Here is an 18,893-nt window from a genome sequence, read left to right on the forward strand (position 1 = left end):
CGCCCCTCTGCCGCAGGATCAGCCGCCGCCGCCCTCCTCCGCACGCCACGCAAACTCCTCCGCTCCGCAAGCAGCGGCCTCGCCCGTCAGCAGCAGCAGCAGCAGCAGCAGCAGGGCGGATACTCGAGCATCTCGGTGAGCAACCTGCTTTTTGAGCACGGCGAGTCCGATATCCCGTCCTCGCACCGGCGGTCGCCGCAGCAGCAGAGTCAGCAGCAGATGCTGAGTTCCGCGTCGTCGTTCGCGCCGTACACGTCTGCGCCTCGCGGGGTGTATACTAGAGCGCAGACGACGGCGGTGGCGGGGGCGGGGGCGAGGAGGGGTGGGTATGAGGATGTGCCGATGCAGTCGAGGCTGCCGCAGCGGAACCCGAGGTTGATGATCCAGGCAAGTCGGACGTCGAAGCCGCGGCGGCGCATCGTGTCGGGGTATACGGCCTACCACGACGACGAGGAGGATGAGGACGAGGACGACGAAGATGGAAATAACGGGACCAGCAGCGGCTACGGGCGGCGGTATGACTTGGACGGCGGCAACGCAAACAGCGGGAGCGACAGCAGCGACGACTCCGGCTCGGGCTCGGACGACGAGAGCATGATTGGCGACGAAGACTACGAAGAAGCGCAGCGGCGCCCCGGTCGTCGCGTAGTCTACCTCCCACCCGTGCCTGAGCCCGCGGGCCACTACAACGAGCTCCATCCCACAGTCGCAGGCACGCGGCGCGTGACGGCGTACCATATCGCGGAGGAGTTTGATCTGCGGCAGATCAACAAGTTTGCGATGCAAACGCACGACGTCGTGGACTCGCTCGGGTTCGAAGGCAACGGCGACGACGACGCGCTGTATCTCTCGTACGGACTGCCGATGGTGCCGGGGAAAGATGGGTATCGGGTGCGGTCGGGGAGGAGGGAGGCGTATTTCCCGCTCGCGGCGGCGACGAAGGCGGTGGGGTATTTTGGCGGGAGTGGGAAGAGGGCTGCGGACGCGAGTGGGGGAGTGAGCGCGGTGAATGATGAGAGGGAGATGGAGCCTACTAGTGCGGTAGACGACGACAGCAAAGCACTACTCCGACCCGGCCCGGAGACCACCGAGTTCAGCAGCGAGCAGCAGGAGCAGGAACAGCAAGAGCAACAAGAGCAGCAACAGTACTCGCGCGAGGTCGACCACGACGACTACTTTGGCGACGACCACCACAGCGACGACGGCAACGAGGACTACGCGGAGCACATGTACAACGAAAGCACGCAGCGCGCCGAGCTGTTTTTGTTTGGCTACGGGGTTGTCGTGTTTTGGAATTTCACCGAGACGCAGGAGCGCGATATCATGGCTGATTTCATGTTTTCGAACCACGACGCGACCGCGTTTGGCGGGAACCTGATGAGCAGAATCCTCCCCGAACACGACCGCGAGACCGAGACGTTCAGGTTCGAGTACACGATGAACGAAAACTCGCGGATTTTTAACGACCTCATCATCCTGCGCGCGCACCGCTCCAACAAACTCAACGTCAAAAGCAAGCTCACAATGTCGCACGCGATCGCGCAGTCGACGATCCTCTCGTACTTTGAAACAAAGATGGAAACCGTCACCATCCGCGAACTCGAGATCGTGCCCGCGCGGCTCGCGTTGCTGGGCACCACGCCGCGGCTCACGCGCGAGGACCTGCTCAAGATCGAGGGGAAACTGTTTGGTCTGCGAGTTGAAGTGAACCTGAGTTCGAGCGTTCTCGACGTGCCGACGTTCTTTTGGGAGACAGAGCCGGGGATGCAGGAGTTTTACGACATGGTGCGCGAGTACCTCGAGATCAAGCCGCGGATCAAGATCTTGAATAAACGGTGCCAGGTCTTTTTGGATTTGGCGGATATTTTGGGGGATTCGATTGCGGAGCGGAATATGTCGAGGATTACTTGGATTATCATCGTTTTGATTGTCGTGTCTTTGTGCGTGACTACCGTATGTTCCCCTTTTCTTTTTATCTCTCTTGAATTAAGAATGGATGCTAACAAAACGTCGACGCAGCTCGAGATTATCATGCGCTTCTCGGTACTTTCAAAGCTACAACCGGTCCCAATCGACGACGACGGCGCCTCGTCCGCGGCCATAAACGCAACAGCAGACTCCCCACACGCCTACCTCGCCTAAAAGACCACCGCACGCACATCCCCCGCCGCCACATCATATATACCTACACCGTCTTAGCTTTCTAGGCAGGAGGGTACCCTTACCAACGATCGCCGGCGCCGGCGACGCCGCTGACGCAGGAAAGAGTGGATTATGCTTTTCTAGTAGGTAACTCTACTATTTGAATTTTTCAGAAGAGAAAAAGATACTCGGCTAGTTTGGTTCATGGTCGGCTAGGGTCGCGAGTTTGTGGGGGCGATCATGATTTTCGCTTGGGGTGGGTTCGTACGCAGGTTCTGTGGAGAACGCAAGTTCTGTGGAGAGAGGGGGTGTACAGTAGATTTGAACAGGAGGGTTAAATGAAGGAAAGTATTACTTAGTAAGAAAGATTACAAGATAAAGAAAGTCAAGATATAAAAAACAAACAAATTGAAGTAGAAATAACACACTACAGCTTCTCTTTTGACTCTGCGCCCGCGCTGAACTGGGTCTCGTCCGCCGACGGCGACGTATCGATTCCCTCAACAACATTCGACTCGCCATGCGGGTTCATCGCGCTCGCGCGGCGTTTTCCCGTGATGTCGCGATAAATGCCCTTCGCCATATGCAGCATCGCGCCCTTGCCCTCCCAGAGCGGGTATATGCCGACGAGGAAGACCGAGAGCCAGATCCAGATGATGCCGACGACGACCCAGCCGGTGAAGAAGCGCTTGGAGAAGACGTAGCGGGAGCCGTACATGGGCATGGGCCAGAGCACGAGGAGCGAGATCGCCATGAAGACGGTGAGGATGCGCGCGATCTTTGAGGCTTTTTGGAGCGCGAGGGCTTCGGCTTCCGCGCGGAGTTCCTTGTCGGATGTGCCGGCCGCGAGGTCGTCGTCGTCGTCGTCGTCGGAGTAGCTGGTGGCGGGGGGTTCGTCGTCGGTGACTTCTTTGATCTGCTTCATGGACTCCCAGTCGTAGTTTTGTGAGCCGCCGAGCAAGGTCAGGACGGGGACGAAGAGCATAGGCGAGAGCAGCGCGACGACGTTACCAGCAAGCATCGGGTCGTTCGCGCCCGTGGTGTCGACGTTGAGCACGCCGTCGTATTTTTTCGAGGCAGTCACGAGCCAGGCGATCAGACTGCAGGCGAGGCCGAGCACGGGCGAGACCGCGGCCGCGAGCAGGTTCTGCTTGTCCCACATCAGAGTGAGCGTGGCGGGGATGACGGCGGAGGAGATGATGACGCCCATGAGCAGGTAGAGGTAGCCCATCGAGACGCCGGCGTAGTGCAGGCCGACGGAGAAGCCGGCCATCGCGAGGCCGTAGAGGATGACGCACGAGTGGGAGATGAAGATTAGGCGGCGGCCGGAGGCCTGCGGGTTGATGTAGGTCTTGTAGACGTCGTAGGTGCCGATCGAGGAGACCGCGATCAGCTCGGCGGACGAGGCCGAGGTGACGGCCATGAAGATGAGGATGAGCGTCGCGACGGCGCCGCCCTTGCCGAGCAGCGCGATCGAGGCGTAGGGAAGCACGAGGCCAGCAGAAACATCAGCGGGGTCCATGCGGTTCGGGTAGGTGGGGAACGCGGGGGAGCTCTCGAGCGAGAGCGCGGCGAGACCCATGGTGGTTGCGCAGAGCCAGGGGATGGCGAACCAGGCGACACCGCCGAGGATGTAACCCGGGAGCGCGGAGGCGGGGGAGGCGGCGATGGCCTTGTTCCAGTATCCGTTGTCGAGGAAGACGGTGCCGAAGTTGCCGACGATGTTGATGACGAAGAAGATGGCGCCTTCTTTGGAGCGCATGGTGAGGTACGAGCCCTCGGCGTTGCCGTCGACGGGGTGCGTGTTTGCGGCCTCGAGGAGCTTGGAGAAGACGGCGGCGGGGGAGCCGAGGTCGGAGTTGGTGGCGTAGGTCGAGAAGGTGAAGACGAGGATGATGACGAGGATGACGACGGTGTGGATGTAGTCGGTGAGGAAGGTCGCGCGGATGCCGCCGAAGAGGGTGTAGACGATGACGCCGAGGGGAAGGAGGAAGCAACAGGCGACGGGGTGCATGCCGGTGAGGGCGTTGACGGTGGATGAGCCACCGGTGAGAAGCATTGCGGTCACGAGGATGTTTGTGAAGAGACCGAAGCACATGAAGACTATGATTGTTAGCGGTGATCAATGATATTATAAACAGGACAAGAGGAACACACCAGCATGGCCAATGGGACCGTAGCGGGCGCGGACGACTTCGAGGAAGGTATGGGCCTCAGGGGCGCGCTTCTTGAGCTCAATGGCGATGGTCGCAAAGAGAATGATCTGGACAGTCGCACCAGAGGCGTACCAGAACGGGCCCGAGACACCGTACTTGTAGGCGACGGCGGAGGACTGCAGGAGGGTGGCCGCCCAGGTCCAGGAGGATACGACGGCGGAGGCGATCAGGCCGGTTTTGACGGAGCGGCCGGCGGTGGAGAATTCTTCGGAGGTGATGTTTTCGTGCTGGTAGCGCTTGAGGAGGTAGGTGGTGAGGATCATGCCAAAGGCGAAGAGGGCGCCGAGGCCGACGACGACGCCGTAGCCTGCGCCCTGGGGGAGAGGGGGGTCGATGGCCATGTCTGTTGATATCTGTTGATAGAGGAGAGGGATGAGGAGAGAGATGAGAAGAGGAAGAGGAGGGTATTTATAACAAAGAGTGGAGACAAAGGCGGAAAGCGGACGGAAGAAGGGTTCGGAGACCGGAAATTGGAGCAGATGCGTGCAGGGATAAGGTTTAGTTAAGGTTTAGTGTGTTTTAGCGTGGCGGATTAAGGTTTGAGTACGCCGCGCGACCGGCGGGCGGCGGGGTGGAGACGAGGGAGGAGATGAAAAATTTGCAGGCAGATGGAGATAGGAGGGGGGGAGGGGGAGGGGGAGGGGGAAGGGGAGGAGAGGAGATGGTGGTGATGCGGTGGCTTATCGGAAGATGAATTGATGAATGAAGAAAAGTGAAGAAAAGTGAGGAAAAAGTGAAGAAAAAAAGGTGAAGAAGGAGAACCAGGACGAAGGAGGAGGATAACGAGACTAAGACAAAGATAAGAAAGAAGCACAAGCCCAGGTCTGGTGAAGTTGTCTCCTTGTCTATCAGCAACAACAACACAATAACACAACAACAACAACAACAACAACAACAACAACAACATCATCATCATCATCAACAACTACACTACTCGAACAAAAATGGGACCCGGCGGTGGCCACAGCAATGGCTTCGAAGGTGGCGCTTTTTGGCGGCGCCCATGGCGGGATTAAAGTTGAAGCAATGCACTGTTTCTTATCTAAAGTTTTGCTTTCTTTGTTAGAATTTGAAGGAACTGTGCAGCTGCGGTTGAGTTGAGTTGAGTTGAGTTGAGTTGAGTGTTGGCTTTGGGGACAAAAGGACGGAAACAGGCGAGGAGTGGAAGTGGAAGAAGAAAATGAAAAGGTCTGGTGGGCGACCGGCGGCCCGCGTCGGTGCTGCCTTCTTCTCTTCTTCTTCTTATCACCGCTGACTCTTCTCTCCTTATCTTCTCTTCTTATTCTTATTCTATTCTATTCTATTTAATCTGCTATATTATTCATCTACCACATCAGCTGCTCACTTCTGTCTCCCTCACCTCATACTCATCACTACCCTACTCCCTCTCCCCTACGTCCCTGCGGGCGGCGGCGGCGACCGTGCGCCGACTAAGAGCGCCACTTCTCTGCTTTGTCTTCATCTCGACCGGATGCCCGACGCCCGCCTAAAACTTCTCTGCATCTTTTCTAGACTGAGTGCATGAGTAAGTGCAGCCAGCGGGGCTCTTTTGACTGCCGTTTTTGCCATCTTCACTCTCGGTCTCAGTAGTCAGTCAGTCTCATCAACTCAGGTCGGATCAGCGAGATTGACTTCGCCGACGGCTGCCGTCCACGTAACTAAACGAATGACTCGTAGTCTCGTCTGATCTCCGATTACTACTCAGTGACTAATCTCACGTGATGCACTCTGCTTTTCTAGCATCCTCACTCTATCGCTCTGCAACCCAGCTATCGCCCTCTCGCTCCTACTCTCCTCCCCCATCACCATGGCCGCCGAAGAACCCGCGGCCGCCGCTGCACTTATCTCGGCCCTCAATCTACTCCCCCACATCGAAGGCGGCTACTTTGTCGAAACCGACCGCGACCCCATCTCCCTCCCGAGCCCGTTCGAGCCCGACTCCGCCGACAACAACAGTAAGGACGATAGCAAAGATGACAGCAACAACACACGCAACCGCTCGACGCTCATCTACTACCTCCTCACGCGCCGCTCGCCGCTCGGCAGATTCCACCGCAACAAAGGCCGAACGATCCACCTCCTGCACTCCGGCCGTGCGCGCTACGTGCTCGTCCACCCCGACGGCTCCGTCGAGACCTTCGTCGTCGGCCACGACGTCGCGAACGGCGAACGCCTGCAGTGGATCGTCGAAGGCGGCGACTACAAGGCCTCCTTCCTCCTCCCCGACGACGACACTCACGACCACTGTCTCATCTCCGAAGTCGTGATCCCTGGGTTCGACTACCGCGACCACAACTTTCTGAGTTCTCGCCAAGAGCTCGTCGACCTTGCTGGCGAGCAATTTGCCAAGGACTACGCCTGGCTCCTCACCAAACCGGCCACTGCACCAGACCACCCACTATAGACACCCCTCGCTATAGATTTCCCTGTATATAACTTCATACAATCTGTTATTCACCACTATCTACCTTATACTATAACGTCCTTACTATAACCTCTACGGCTGGTACGTGCTCGGCTGATACTGATTATACCCGACCCCGGCCCGCGCGTGCAGCCGCTCGTCCCGCTCCCGTTCCGCTGCTGACTGCTGCGCGTCCACTTGCTCCATCATCACCCGCTGTGATTGCTATCCGTGATTTTTCAGCTGCTCCAGCTCCCCGTCGCTCGTCGATCGGCTGTACGGGCAGATTGTGCATTGTAGTGTCTACCTTGTCAGTCTTCTAACTCACTTCCAACGCTAGAGAAGAAAAAAAAAGTAGATGGCTCACCTTGCCGTAGTTTGTGGGGATGACTGGAACAAAGCAAAACGTGAAAAACTCGCGCTTCTTCAACGCCATCACACTATTATTATGACTGCATAGGCTGTTAGCCCTTTATCTCCTTCCCTACTCATAGTCTGAGCTACTCATAGTCTGAGTAGTAAACATACCACCTAGGACAGTTCACTCGCAGCCCTTCGTATCCTTTCAGCGGACCGTTGAAGTTTGTGCCTATATCACCAGATCAGCCTTGCTCTTCCTCAATACAGATCCTCAACAGATCCTCAACAGATCCTCAACAGATCCTCAGCTAAAGACTCACCACCGCACACGAATATCATAGGAATAGACATATCGACCGTATCCAACAAAATACACACAAGTAGTTCTTCCTCTTGTCTGTCTAGGAACTCTGGACTGGCTTCATCGTATTTATATCTCTCCATGACGATCCTTTGGCTATGACCTCATACCCCAACCCATCCAAGCCGCAGTCCAGCCTACGCTTCGGGAATCTTCAATACAGACAATCTTCTATTATCAGAAGAACTACTGCCGCCATTGACCACCTGTAGACATCAACACCAGCTTCTTCTTCTGCTTCTTCTTCGAGGGTGAAGACGACACGCAGCTGCATCAGCTCACGATCTTCAACACAGATGATGAGAACATTTCAATTACAAGAAGAACTACTGCCGCCATTGACCACCTGTAGACATCAGCACCAGCTTCTTCTTCTGCTTCTTCTTCGAGGATGAAGACGACACGCAGCTGCATCAGCCGCGATCTTCAGCACAGATGATGAGAACATTTCAATTACAAGAAGAACTACTGCCGCCATTGACCACCTGTAGACATCAGCACCAGCTTCTTCTTCTGCTTCTTCTTCTTCGACGACGACGACGCAGCCGCTTCACCCCACCCCTCCTCATCCTTCACCCCATCCATATTCGAAACCATCCCCGCCTCACTCTCCCTCCCCCTCTCCCTCTCCCTCTCCGCCAACACCTCCGCCCATCCATCCCACTCCTCCTCCTCCCACTCCTCCTTCTCAACCCCCATCTCCTTCCCCACCCGCGAAAACGCCACCGCCGGCGTTCCCCACACCGTAGTCTTACCCCCGCCTTCTGCCGCCGTTGCTGCGCGCGGCGACGCAGACATCGAGTACGGCGCAGACTCGCTCCCCGTAGACGTCCCCAGCGCAGGCCACGCAGCGCTATCGCTACTAGGCAAACTACTACTCTCCCGCGCCTCTGCACCCCCGTCGTACCCCATCAGCGACGCCTCGATCACCGACCGCCGCAGCGCTTCCGACAGCTCCGGATCGTTCTCCGCCTCCGCCGCAAGCGACGCCGAGAGCAGCGACGTGCTGCTGCTGCTGTAGCTGTTATTCACCCGCGCCGAGCGAACTGCAGACGGACCGTGCGTGCGATACTTCATCTCCTCCTCCTCCTTGAGCGCCTTCACCCGCGCGCGCTCCTCCCTCGCGTCCTTGTCGAGCCGCTGCTTGCGCCGCTTATCCAGATCCTCCTTGAACTGCAGCAGAATCTCGGGCTTGACCACGTCCGTCCAGTCGCACTCCAGGATGCTGTACTGGCACCCTGTAGGTAGATGCGCGAGGTACTTTGTCCGCTTCTTCAACTCCTCGTCCACAACCTGGTCCGTCACTATCCTCTCCACCCGCACCAGCACCGTCGACGGGAACAACGCAAACGATCCAAACGCCGTCTTTAGAATCCGAATATCAAGCGCGGAAAGAAAACAATTCGACGCGTCCCGCGGCTGGTAAAAGTAATACGGCGCGTCCGTCGCGCCTCCACTCCCGCCGCCGGCGCTCATGCTCGTGCTCCGACTTCTGCTGTTGCTGCTCCCGCCGCGACTACTACCCGCCGCGCTCTCGTCCCGGTCTTTCTTGTGCCGCCGCCGGCTGCTCCTACTCCCTCCCCCTCCCGTAGACTCACCCTGCTGCTGCTGCTGTTGTCGAGGCGCGTTACCCATCCCCTGCATAACCTCCATCGTATCGAAAATCCGCTCGATCGCGCGATGATTCCACTCCGCGTCATCCTCCTCCTCGGCAGTATTACTATTACTCGCGCTCCGAAACTCAGCCTCGTCCTGCTGCTCCTGCACCTCGAGCTCGCGCACCTCCCGCGCAAACTCGTCCGCAATGTACTCCTCCGTGCCCTTCATCAGCCGCGCGTAATGCATCACCTCCGCGGCGAAATACCATGGGATCTCAGACGTGTTCGCGGGTCTCTCGCCGCCGTCGCGCGGCAATGCCAGAATCGAGCCGGGCTTGCGCATCACGAGCCGGAGAACCACGTCACGGCCCGCGACAGGCACGCTCGACGCGTCGCCGGCGCCGGGGTGCTCGATCCATTTCACGGGGCGCGCGTCGCTTAGCGAGACACTGTCGAGGCAGATAGGGCAGATGTTTCGTTTTCGAGGCGCGGGCGTGTGCTGATACGTCTGCGACTGCGACTGCGACTGCGAGTCATCAGCCGACATATCGGACGCGAGCATGCGCATGAGACACGGCAGACAGAAAATATGGCCGCAGCGCATCATCCGCGGCGCGACCGGGTTCTCAGACAAGCAGATCGGGCAATTTGCATGCTGCCTATGTTTCGAAACAAGAACCTGCAAGATAAGATGCCAAGGCACGACGACGTCCGGGTCGAGCGCCTGCGCGCGGTAGTCGCCGCTCGGGTGGACGACGAAGCGGAAGTTCGCGTTGACGAACCGCGCTTTGTCGGCCGCGGAGTTGTTGCGGTGTTGCCATGAGGGGGTGGATGTGGGGGGCGGGCGACGGGGGGAGTCGCGCGGCGGGAGCGAGAAGTTGAGAAGGTGCGATATCGAGACTTGGTTGCGTCGGCCGCGGGTCGGCGTTGACAGCAACAACTACACAAAACAATCAGAATGACACTCATCACATACAACGACAACAAAAAACATATACACACCTGTTCGGTAAGAGCAGACTCAGAGTCCACGAAACGTCCGCCGTCGGACATATTGATGGTAGGCTTTGAATTCCGCGGCGTCGACTTGCGCGAGTTTCTGTGCTGGTTTCGCGACGTCTGGTTCCCTCGTGGCGAGGCACTCGAGAGCGCTGCGGGGTTCCGCGTCGCTGTCTGCGTTGATGCTGCTGCTGCTGAAGAAGAAGAAGGTGATCCGGATGTCATCGTCGGGTTACCGCCGCCGCCGCCGCCACTACCTCCATTATGCCCGCTCGAAACCGAGTCGTTCGAGTTCTGCGACAGCGAGGTCTTGAGATCCGCGGCAGACGGGTGGAATGACGGCACAGCGGGATTGAATCGCGCAGACATAGTTGCCGTGTGTAAACAAGCAGTAGACCAGCTCTCTCTCTCTCTCTCTCTCTCTCTCTCTCTCTCGTCTCTGGCTTCCGACGCGACGGTGTGTGAAAGTCTGCACCTCCCGATCCTATTATCAATTCCGCGCTCAACACAGCACAATATTCTCTATTTCTTAATTCACTTCTCCGTCTCCGTCCTTCGAATCCCTTCTTTAGCTGCAAATGCGTGCTGGCGTCTGCTTCTCCGTCAATCAACAACCTCGCTGACCTTTTGGACTCGAAGGTTTTCCCTCTTTGAGTGAATCACGTGATAAAGAGCCACATCCAACTCCCAACGGCGGGGGAGGAGCAGGTCGTGGACGTTCTCGAAGGTGCAGCAAAAGTGAGCATCTATTGTTGCTGGTGCTTCAATCTGTTGATCTGTTTATTGACAATTGAGAGGAGATTAAAGAAAAGGATTACTGCAGCAACAGCCGTGTGCTCCAGAAAAGTCGTTCAGTCGCTGTTGGTTGATATATGTCGCGTCTGGAGGATATAGGACGAACTGTCGGTCGACTTCTTCCCCCGCTCGCCTTCGTCGCGCTCTACAGTTTCTTGGGCTACCTTGCTCTTCCGATTACTGCTCTGGCTTTCATAGTAGTTGGCCGGTTTCAGAAATCCGCTGTGCTCAAATCATATCGCAAACCGCAACCGTCACCCTCCTCCTCCCCCTCCCTCTCGATCCGCTCGACATCAACAATGACAGAACCCGCATACACCGGCCCCCCGCAACTCACAAGGCTGCCGCCCGAGATCTTCATCCAAGTCGCAGAATACCTCTCGATCCGCGACATCTTCGCCCTCGAGCTCACCTGCCGCCACCTGCACGCCGTCGTCGCAGACCAAGACCTCTGGCGCGCAAAAATCCTCGCCGACTTCAAATCCCGCGGCCTCGTCTACGCAGACGAACTCCGCGCCCGGAACGCCGCTGCGTCTCCTCCCGCGGTCGTCTACCCGTTCCGCGCAATATACGCCGCGATGGCGATCCAATGGCGCTTCTTCTGCGCTGCGCCTGGTTGGGGTCTGATCTGGCGCGAGCCCCGATACTGGCAAGTCATGCCCTCGCCCGAGTCCGCGTTCGGATCAACACTAAACCTCAAGTCCGTATTCTGGCTGCACCTCTTCCGCAGCATGCGCGTCGCGCCCGGGCGCTACCGCGCCGTCTGGGGCATGCGTCTCCAACGCTCGCTCGGTCTCGCGACCGTCGACTTCTCAATCAAAGTCGACGACGACGAGCGCGCGCCCGACGACAAAGGCCGCCCGGAGCGCGTGCTGGCGCAGCAGGTCCAGCTCGGGGACGAGATTGTCAAAGCGCTCACGCTCGACGGCGGGTGGTGCGAGGTCGAGCTTCCGGTGTTTGAGATCCCGAGTTCGCGCGTTCCCGAGCTGCGGGCGGGGTGGCGCACGATCTTGGTCGAGGTTAAGGAGACGGGAGGACATATTAAGGCGGGTTTGTGGCTTGATTATTTTAGGCTGGAGAGGTTGGATGATAATAATTTCGTCGACGGGCGCGAGGGCGGAAGCGAGCAGAGGATTTACATCACGCCGTACGCGGAGCGGAGCGCGTCGTCAGTCTACAGGCTTTCAGAGAACTCGGCCGTGTCTGTCGACAGCGACGAGCAGATCCGGGCGGCGTTCAACAGATCCACTGATGCTGATGCTGCAGCCGAGCAGCGGTGGACGATCGCCGACGTCGTGAGGGATTTGAAGGAGGTTATAAATACCTTTCCTGAGAGCTCGGGGTTGGTTTATTGATTATACTGCTCTTGCATTGTAAAAAGATATTTATTCATAAAAACGTGATAATTGAGCTTGAATGTATAGAACTACTAAGTAGAGGGAGGGTATATATCGCCCCCATGCTCCGCGCCATGCAAAAAAGAATACAAAACAAACTGCAAACGAGAAAACTAACGCTGATTAAAACGATATAATCAAAAAAGACACACCGTGTCGGATTAGTGAGAAATAAAAATGTGGGATTACATTATGCCGTTTGGGAATTAGGCTGATAGCACTGATGGACGGTCTTCGGATGCAGAACCTGAGGCGGATGAGGGAGCGTCTTTTGACTCTGCGACGCCGACGGCGCGGCATAGAGGGCATGAGTTACGGCCCGTGGTAAGCCACTGCAGGAGAAATGTTAGCTAGTTCAAAAGTAATCACAAAGAAACAGGATCAACACACCTCATCAATACAAGACTGATGGAACAAATGCCCACACTCGTTCAACTTGCGACACCTCTCTCCCCTCACGAAATCCGAAAGACAAACCAAGCACCGCTCGCCATCCAACTCCTCGCCCGCGACCACGATCCCGCCTGCCTCCTCGACCGACTCGCGGCTCGCAACAGGCGGCTTCGCAGGCCCGATGTAGCTCGACAGCAGCATCATATCCTCGTACGTCGGCGAGTCCGTGAACAGCGACGGCGTAGTTAGGATCGGGTGGTTCTCGGGGTACTGCCCGCCTAGCACGTAGATGATCCACGAGCGCACTGTGCTCCCGCCTTCTGAAGCAGCACCGGTGCCAGCAGCAGCAGCAGCAGAGGGCGAGTGTCGTCTGCCATGCCCGCCGCGGCGGCGGAGATTGCTTGCGTTACTGCTGCGATCTCGACCGCTGCGCGGGAACAAGGAAAACCTCGAGCTGTCTTCATCCTCTTCCTCGTCCTCCTGCGGCCCAGCGTACAGCGCCTCATGCGCTCTTCTCACCCGCTCCGCGTCGCCAATCATAACGTCCCCATCATCCCCTTCGCCATCTTCCTCATCGCTCAATCTTAAAATCGTATCATTGTCATCAAACAGCATCGAGCTTCCCCGTCGCTGCCGCGTGGCACTCTCCGCCCGCCCGGCAATGTCAAGACTGTCTTCTGATCGCCGGCGTCGCCGACCACTGCCGTTGCCCACCGGCGCGCTCGTGCTGCTGGGCCCCGTGCTGCTGCGACTTGCGCCGAAGGCCGCGTTGCTTCCTAGCGATAGAGGCAGGCTGTCGAGGAACGATCTCGCGCCGTCGGACGCAGTCTGTGCTCCGTTTCCTGCAGTTGCTCCCGTGGCGGTAGCAGTAGTAGCAGCAGTAGTAGCCGTAGCCGCGGCCGCTCCACCTGCACCAGCAGCAGCAGAGCCGCCAGCGCCCGAATTTGAATTCACAGACCGAATACCGACGATGATTACCGGCACCATTCGCGGCCCGTCCTCGCCACCGGCGCTATTTCCATTCGCAGCCGACGTCCCCGATCCGAACCTGAACATGCGGAAGAAGTTTAGCGGCGCAGGCGTCCCGTCCGCGGCACTTCCGCCGTCGCCTGCTCGCGCGCTGTCGGTGCTGTTGCTGTTGCTGTTGCTGCTGCTGCTGTTGTTGTTGTTGTTACTGCTGCGGTTTGCTTCGTTGCGCAGTTCAGCCGCCAGACGACCGTTCTGCAGCGCACGAAGGAAGCCGTCAAAAGTGCCGTCGACGGTGCCGCCCGCGCCGGAGGTCGCGTCGCCTAGTCTGATGCCGCTGGAGAGATCGATGCCGTCGTCGTTGGTTGTGGTGGACGTGTTGCGATTGTTGGTGTTGCTGCTTCGTCTGCTGCGTCTGGAGCTGGACGGACCATCTAGGTCCTCCTCGTAATCCTCGTAATCCCCGTACTGTTCCTCGTCAAATTCATCGTCGTCCTCGTCCTCGTCCTCGTCGTCGTCTTCGCCGCTCAAACTACGCGCGTCCTCCGCGTCGTCGTGATCAAACAACGAACCCAGTCCGCTGCGCGCAGACCGCCGCGAGCGCCGGCTTCGCGACCCGGTCCCGCTGCCGCCGATAAGACTGGCTGCGGTGGCTGCGGCGGCGATGGAGAGCAGGCGCGAGAGCATAGCCGCCTGATCGTCGTCCGCGGACGCAGCGCCGCCGGCGGTGGTATTTGTGCTCGTGCTGGTGCTTGTGCCGGTGCTGCGCGTGGCGTCGGTGTCGCTGTTCATCCAGTTGGAGTGGGAATCTGCGTTTGACCGGAGTATTCTTCTCGGAGGCAAGCTTGGGATCGGCGGCCGAGGGGGCGGCGCGCCGCGCGCGGAGGCGGAGGAGGACGACGAGGGAAAGACTGACAGGGGAGAGAATCCCGAGCCAGAGACGGTCGCGGTCGTGGTTGCGGTCGAAGGACGCGGGCGGCGACGGAGGTAGGCTGGTTCAGGGAGAAGCGAGGATGTCGAGTCGTCTTCGTCGTCGTCGTCGGTGTGGGTGATGGTGGTCTGAGCATGCGAGGGATCGTCTCGGGTCTGGCTGGATCGGTCGGTGAACGAGGACGCGGCGGAGCCACCGGAGAAAGAGCTTCGCATTCGTGAGAGCCGGCGGAAGGTGTCACGCATGCGCAGGTATCCCAACGATGACGGCGACGAAGACGATGCGGGTTGCGCAGCAGCAGCGGCAGGGGTGGTGTCGTGCTCGGATGCGGCCGACGAGACTGCAGAGGACGCGGTGGTCGTGGATGAGAGATCGCGCGTGCTGCGACGACGCAGGTAGCGCGTGCTGCCGAGAGCGTCTACCGCGGAGCTTGTCGCGTGCGGTTGGCGCTGCTGCTGGGGTTGCTGCTGCTGCTGCTGCTGCTGCTGGGAGGGCGGGGGACGCGCATAGGGCTCGAAGGAGGAGTATGCGGCTGTAGAAGAGGACGTCGCGGTTGAGTGCGAGGACTGGAGCAGGCCGAGGCTTGAGAGATGGCGGGAGATGCGCCGGGAGCGACGGGGGGACTGGGTCCGGTTGAGATGGAGGTTGTGGTTGTGGTGGTGGATGGACGAGTGGTGGACGCGGGGCGGGAGACGGGGCTCGTGCTGGAAAAGCTGGAGATGGTCGGGCTCCTGGTCGCTGTCTGACTGATCGGGCGCGTAGAAGAGCGGGTCCTGCTGGTTGTGCTGGCGGAGCTGCTGGGGAGTATCAGAGGGAGAGGCCGATGAGGAGGCCGACGCACTCTGACCAGTCGAGAGCGAGGCCGCTTGGCCCATGATTTGGGGGCGGTAGCAGAGGAGATGAAGAGAAAGAGAAGAAGAGGAAGAGAAGCAGGCGGCCGGCGAGGAGCAGTGGATGGTGAAGAAGAACCGGGGATGGTGGAAGAAGACGAGAGCTGACGAGGTGAGGTCGGAGGCCGAGCAGGTGACGACAGACTTAGTGATGGGTTATGTAATGAGGTATGTTGGATGTGTGTGGATGAAGGGGGTGAGGGAGGAGGAAAGGAGGGATAATGTGGGTTATTAAGAGAGGTTGTGTGAGGAGATTGAGGGAGGATTGGAGGATTGCGGAGGAATATGGAGAGAAAGAAGAGAAGAGGGTGATTATTTCCTGTTTAGGAAATACATTGAATATCTCGATGCAATACCCGGAATACCCCACCGCCGCCAATTCACCAAAAAAGATACATAAACACAGATTATCAACACTCGACAACACATCTACACTAAAATAAACCACATCAGAAGCACGCAAAAGCACAAGAACTGCAGTCCCCCTACCAGCCAATCAGGACGGGCGAAATAGGACGAGCGCCGGGCCACAGAGTCCGTCGCGAGTTTGTTCGTCGGCCGCCTTTTCGACTTCTTTTCGAGCTCTGCGACTCTTTTCGGTTCTGCTTTTGCTTGTTTGAAGAAAGAAGTGTTTGATATTCAGTAACAATGGGTATGTTGTTCTTCTGCTTTTCTTTTGTCTGTTTATGTTTGCTGGTTGCTGGTTGCGGGTGCTAACTTCTCTACCAGCTATGCGCATCACTCTCAAGCCCACCCCCACCATCCTGGGATTCCCTCCCAGCACCCTCATCAGATGGTATGTCCTTCTTTAAATACAAATAGAACACTCAACAGAAGAAGAGATCAAGAGCAACTAACACAACCCAGGACCCCCATCCTCGGCTTCTGGGGCGCCGCCGCCGGCGCCGGAGCTCTCTTCCTCCTCGAGCCCATCCCGCGTGTGCGCAACGACATTCTTTCCAAGATCCCCGTTCTCGGCAACTACTGGGTCCGTCCGGTTGATCCTGCTGACTCGCCGTTCTAAGCAGCGCGAGTGGTGAGGAGTATGAAGAAGAAGAAGAAGGAGATGGTGGATAGATGTGGCCTGTTGCATTTAGGCTCGTCAATGTGAATATGGTCGAAAGAATACGGTTAAAATAAGATAGTAAGCTCAAGTTTGATAGTAAAATATGAGAGGATCAGCATTCTGATGAAGAGTTGGGGATATTGTGATCAAAGACGACGAATGCGGATGTTGATGCATTTATCACATTTCAACCGCATTCGCATCTTATATCTTATATCGTAGTCTGTATCCACTATTAATCCAGTAACTCTTTATTAAATACATCTCCACAATAACACACTGTCCACAGTATCTTCCTCCTCCTCTCACCTCAGTCCATTGTATTCTCTCGTCCTCATTCTTCGAGCTGTGCCGCACGACGCGTGTGCCCGGTGCCTCTCCTCCTCCTCCTCCTCCTCTTCCTCTTCCTTCCCTCCTCCCTCCTCACCCTCTTCACCACCTCCACCTCCACCGCCGCTCACATGCCAGAGCTCTCCGGTCTGCCACTGGCCATCCCGGCCATCGGCTCCCTCCGCAGGCAGACCGCCGGCTATCCCTCGTGGTGTCTCTCCTTCTTTGTCTTTGCCTTCCTCCAGGCCGTCTTCGCCCTCATCCCCCTCTGCGTCGTCGCCTACTTCATCTTCCTCGTCCGCCAGCACAACTCCGGCGCTCCCGTCTCCCAGTCCTACCGCGTGCTCGTCGTCTCCTCAACTCTCACCACCCTCATCGTCCTCCTCTCCGTCGTCACCGTCCTCGTCAAGTTCCACCGTGCTGGCGCGGGGCCCGTCAAAGACCTCGACGAGTCCACCGCCGAAGAACTCGAGGAGCAGGCTGACCTCCTCCTCCGTCGCATCGAGAGCGAGACCCGCATCCGCGACTCTGTAGACCACGACCCTGCTGATCTACCCCAACACCAACTCCAGCAGCAGCATCAGCAGCAGCAGCAGCAGCAGCAGCTACCAGCCACGATCGAGATCGATGTAGCCGTCTCCGGCGAGCGCTGGCCGCTCATCTTTGTCGTCGGCCAGATCGTGATGGCCCTCTTCTGGTCCGTTCTCTTTGTCTACGTGATGTCCCTCACCGGCGGCATCTCGACAAGCTGCTCGATCGAGAATCCCCAGCAGGTCTGCAAAGATCTCGCGCTCTGCTCGTCCTACGAAACCGCATGCAGACTCGTCAACCTCATCGTCGTCTCCTGCGCCCTTGATGCGTATGTTTTCTCTCTATATATGTCTCTATATATGTTTTGTATCTTCTGAGTCACTAACAGCATCGCTCCAGCTGCTTCTGGATCTCCGGCACCATCTCCATGTTCATCAACTCCGCCATCACCTACCGCAAACGCGCCATCTCCTCCTTCGAAGCCCTCTCCTCCATCCTGCGCCAGCACCACCCTTCCACGACCTTCACCATGGCCTCCAACCCCTTCTCCTCCTTCCGCTCCGCGCGCTCGTCCTCCTTCGACTCCGCCCACGCAACCCTCACCACCACAACCGCATACCACACCCCTCCTTCAGCCGCTCTCCGCGTGCTCACCCCGACTTTAGGACCTACCTCCTTCTGGTCCCGCTTCAAGCGCCGGCTCATCGAGCTCACTACGGGAGAGGACTACGACCCTGCCACCGGCACGTTCTCGTACTCTCTGCACTCGATCCCGCCCGCTTCCTCCGCCAGACGACAGCCCCTCGTGCTTGATTCCCGCGCTTCCTCACGGCGCAGACCACGACTGTCCTTCGGCTTCCGCGCGCCACACGAACAGCAGCAACTACAACAGCAGCAAATACAACTCCAACAACTACAACAACAGCAGCAGCAGCAGCAGCAGCTCCCCCCACATCTCCAACCAACCCTCCCCGCAACCCAATCCTCACAACTCACCCCCCCGCTCTCCTACTCCCACCGCCACCACCTCTCCTTCGCCAAAAACTCCTCCGCATCATCCTCCTCGCCCGCCGCCTCCGCCGCCAGACGCGCGTCCAGCTTCTCCTCCACAATGTACGTCGTGCACGAGGTCGAAAACGAGGACGCCGACGACCCCGAACTTGCCTCGCGAGCGCGGTCGTATGCTCCGGCGCCTATCCGGAGTTTCTCGTGATTCGTTCTTCTCTACATCTCGTTTTTATCTCATCAAAAATCAGTTTGCGTGTTTCCACATCTTTTGCTTCTCGTTCTCGTTCCATTTCCTGGGTTTCCTCGGTTCTTTCCTGTTTTCCTCATTTGCATTTCTCCCTCCTCCTAGATCTCCTCTCTTACACCTACTCTCATCTTGGTTTTGCTTCTTATCATATCATATTACATCATCCTGCTCTTTCTCCCGTGTCTATTGCTATCTAGTGTTCTCTAGTGTGTTTATCTAGTGTATCTAGTGTATCTTGTGTTTTTTGGGCCTTGGGGCG

At 57.8% G+C, this 18,893-nt stretch overlaps 10 protein-coding genes across 10 annotated transcripts; 5 read left to right on the forward strand and 5 right to left on the reverse strand.

Moving 5' to 3' along the window:
* The first annotated feature begins 321 nt into the window (after window positions 1-321).
* Window positions 322-2,492, forward strand: BZA70DRAFT_255441 (uncharacterized protein). Its single transcript, XM_064910781.1, has 2 exons — window positions 322-1,953; window positions 2,020-2,492. The coding sequence occupies exons 1-2, from the start codon at window positions 343-345 to the stop codon at window positions 2,140-2,142; spliced, it is 1,734 nt and encodes a 577-aa protein (XP_064769818.1). The 5' UTR covers window positions 322-342; the 3' UTR covers window positions 2,143-2,492.
* BZA70DRAFT_294174 (Sodium:solute symporter family-domain-containing protein) lies at window positions 2,493-4,821 on the reverse strand. Its single transcript, XM_064914431.1, has 2 exons — window positions 4,300-4,821; window positions 2,493-4,245 (listed from the first exon to the last, which is right to left on the reverse strand). Exons 1-2 carry the CDS (start codon window positions 4,697-4,699, stop codon window positions 2,570-2,572), a joined length of 2,076 nt encoding a protein of 691 aa, XP_064769819.1. The 5' UTR covers window positions 4,700-4,821; the 3' UTR covers window positions 2,493-2,569.
* A 1,344-nt stretch (window positions 4,822-6,165) lies between these two features.
* BZA70DRAFT_288245 (RmlC-like cupin domain-containing protein) lies at window positions 6,166-6,762 on the forward strand (the record flags this gene model as incomplete). Its single annotated transcript, XM_064914018.1, has 1 exon — window positions 6,166-6,762. The coding sequence occupies one exon, from the start codon at window positions 6,166-6,168 to the stop codon at window positions 6,760-6,762; it is 597 nt and encodes a 198-aa protein (XP_064769820.1).
* Window positions 6,763-6,790: 28 nt separating this feature from the next.
* BZA70DRAFT_275080 (uncharacterized protein) lies at window positions 6,791-7,588 on the reverse strand. Its single transcript, XM_064912085.1, has 4 exons — window positions 7,443-7,588; window positions 7,291-7,351; window positions 7,130-7,214; window positions 6,791-7,065 (listed from the first exon to the last, which is right to left on the reverse strand). Exons 1-4 carry the CDS (start codon window positions 7,564-7,566, stop codon window positions 6,988-6,990), a joined length of 348 nt encoding a protein of 115 aa, XP_064769821.1. The 5' UTR covers window positions 7,567-7,588; the 3' UTR covers window positions 6,791-6,987.
* A 336-nt stretch (window positions 7,589-7,924) lies between these two features.
* Window positions 7,925-10,287, reverse strand: BZA70DRAFT_275084 (uncharacterized protein). Its single transcript, XM_064912086.1, has 2 exons — window positions 10,084-10,287; window positions 7,925-10,021 (listed from the first exon to the last, which is right to left on the reverse strand). The coding sequence occupies exons 1-2, from the start codon at window positions 10,132-10,134 to the stop codon at window positions 7,949-7,951; spliced, it is 2,124 nt and encodes a 707-aa protein (XP_064769822.1). The 5' UTR covers window positions 10,135-10,287; the 3' UTR covers window positions 7,925-7,948.
* Window positions 10,288-10,798: 511 nt separating this feature from the next.
* BZA70DRAFT_275085 (uncharacterized protein) lies at window positions 10,799-12,241 on the forward strand. Its single transcript, XM_064912087.1, has one exon. It carries the CDS (start codon window positions 10,953-10,955, stop codon window positions 12,228-12,230), a length of 1,278 nt encoding a protein of 425 aa, XP_064769823.1. The 5' UTR covers window positions 10,799-10,952; the 3' UTR covers window positions 12,231-12,241.
* On the reverse strand, window positions 12,242-13,834 carry BZA70DRAFT_275087 (uncharacterized protein). Its single transcript, XM_064912088.1, has 2 exons — window positions 12,663-13,834; window positions 12,242-12,604 (listed from the first exon to the last, which is right to left on the reverse strand). The coding sequence occupies exons 1-2, from the start codon at window positions 13,719-13,721 to the stop codon at window positions 12,479-12,481; spliced, it is 1,185 nt and encodes a 394-aa protein (XP_064769824.1). The 5' UTR covers window positions 13,722-13,834; the 3' UTR covers window positions 12,242-12,478.
* BZA70DRAFT_275088 (uncharacterized protein) lies at window positions 13,815-15,437 on the reverse strand (the record flags this gene model as incomplete). Its single annotated transcript, XM_064912089.1, has 1 exon — window positions 13,815-15,437. A coding segment is annotated over one exon (1,623 nt), but the record flags the coding sequence as incomplete, so codon positions are not given.
* A 575-nt stretch (window positions 15,438-16,012) lies between these two features.
* BZA70DRAFT_275089 (cytochrome b-c1 complex subunit 10) lies at window positions 16,013-16,976 on the forward strand. The gene is made up of 3 exons (XM_064912090.1): window positions 16,013-16,104; window positions 16,182-16,248; window positions 16,320-16,976. The coding sequence occupies exons 1-3, from the start codon at window positions 16,101-16,103 to the stop codon at window positions 16,474-16,476; spliced, it is 228 nt and encodes a 75-aa protein (XP_064769826.1). The 5' UTR covers window positions 16,013-16,100; the 3' UTR covers window positions 16,477-16,976.
* On the forward strand, window positions 16,814-18,789 carry BZA70DRAFT_114854 (uncharacterized protein). Its single transcript, XM_064909443.1, has 2 exons — window positions 16,814-17,707; window positions 17,779-18,789. Exons 1-2 carry the CDS (start codon window positions 16,980-16,982, stop codon window positions 18,590-18,592), a joined length of 1,542 nt encoding a protein of 513 aa, XP_064769827.1. The 5' UTR covers window positions 16,814-16,979; the 3' UTR covers window positions 18,593-18,789.
* Window positions 18,790-18,893: the final 104 nt, after the last annotated feature.

This window comes from Myxozyma melibiosi (assembly GCF_037950935.1).
Source record: "Myxozyma melibiosi strain Phaff 52-87 chromosome Unknown BZA70scaffold_2, whole genome shotgun sequence".
In the NCBI taxonomy this organism is placed as follows: domain Eukaryota; kingdom Fungi; phylum Ascomycota; class Lipomycetes; order Lipomycetales; family Lipomycetaceae; genus Myxozyma; species Myxozyma melibiosi.

What these genes read in the sequence shown, in the direction of transcription:
- BZA70DRAFT_255441 (XM_064910781.1), top strand. Translation starts at nt 343, where the DNA reads ATGCAGTCGAGGCTGCCGCAGCGGAACCCGAGGTTGATGATCCAGGCA. An exon ending in TGTCTTTGTGCGTGACTACC is followed by an intron (nt 1,954 to 2,019) that starts GTATGTTCCCCT and finishes ACGTCGACGCAG; the next exon opens with CTCGAGATTATCATGCGCTT.
- BZA70DRAFT_294174 (XM_064914431.1), bottom strand. Translation starts at nt 4,699, where the DNA reads ATGGCCATCGACCCCCCTCTCCCCCAGGGCGCAGGCTACGGCGTCGTC. An exon ending in CGGTCCCATTGGCCATGCTG is followed by an intron (nt 4,246 to 4,299) that starts GTGTGTTCCTCT and finishes TAACAATCATAG; the next exon opens with TCTTCATGTGCTTCGGTCTC.
- BZA70DRAFT_275080 (XM_064912085.1), bottom strand. Translation starts at nt 7,566, where the DNA reads ATGGAGAGATATAAATACGATGAAGCCAGTCCAGAGTTCCTAGACAGA. An exon ending in CGAGTGAACTGTCCTAGGTG is followed by an intron (nt 7,215 to 7,290) that starts GTATGTTTACTA and finishes CAGCCTATGCAG; the next exon opens with TCATAATAATAGTGTGATGG. An exon ending in TCCCCACAAACTACGGCAAG is followed by an intron (nt 7,066 to 7,129) that starts GTGAGCCATCTA and finishes CTGACAAGGTAG; the next exon opens with ACACTACAATGCACAATCTG.
- BZA70DRAFT_275084 (XM_064912086.1), bottom strand. Translation starts at nt 10,134, where the DNA reads ATGTCCGACGGCGGACGTTTCGTGGACTCTGAGTCTGCTCTTACCGAA. An exon ending in AGTCTGCTCTTACCGAACAG is followed by an intron (nt 10,022 to 10,083) that starts GTGTGTATATGT and finishes TGTTTTGTGTAG; the next exon opens with TTGTTGCTGTCAACGCCGAC.
- BZA70DRAFT_275085 (XM_064912087.1), top strand. Translation starts at nt 10,953, where the DNA reads ATGTCGCGTCTGGAGGATATAGGACGAACTGTCGGTCGACTTCTTCCC.
- BZA70DRAFT_275087 (XM_064912088.1), bottom strand. Translation starts at nt 13,721, where the DNA reads ATGTTCAGGTTCGGATCGGGGACGTCGGCTGCGAATGGAAATAGCGCC. An exon ending in ATCAGTCTTGTATTGATGAG is followed by an intron (nt 12,605 to 12,662) that starts GTGTGTTGATCC and finishes TTTCTCCTGCAG; the next exon opens with TGGCTTACCACGGGCCGTAA.
- BZA70DRAFT_275089 (XM_064912090.1), top strand. An exon ending in CCCAGCACCCTCATCAGATG is followed by an intron (nt 16,249 to 16,319) that starts GTATGTCCTTCT and finishes AACACAACCCAG; the next exon opens with GACCCCCATCCTCGGCTTCT.
- BZA70DRAFT_114854 (XM_064909443.1), top strand. Translation starts at nt 16,980, where the DNA reads ATGCCAGAGCTCTCCGGTCTGCCACTGGCCATCCCGGCCATCGGCTCC. An exon ending in GTCTCCTGCGCCCTTGATGC is followed by an intron (nt 17,708 to 17,778) that starts GTATGTTTTCTC and finishes GCATCGCTCCAG; the next exon opens with CTGCTTCTGGATCTCCGGCA.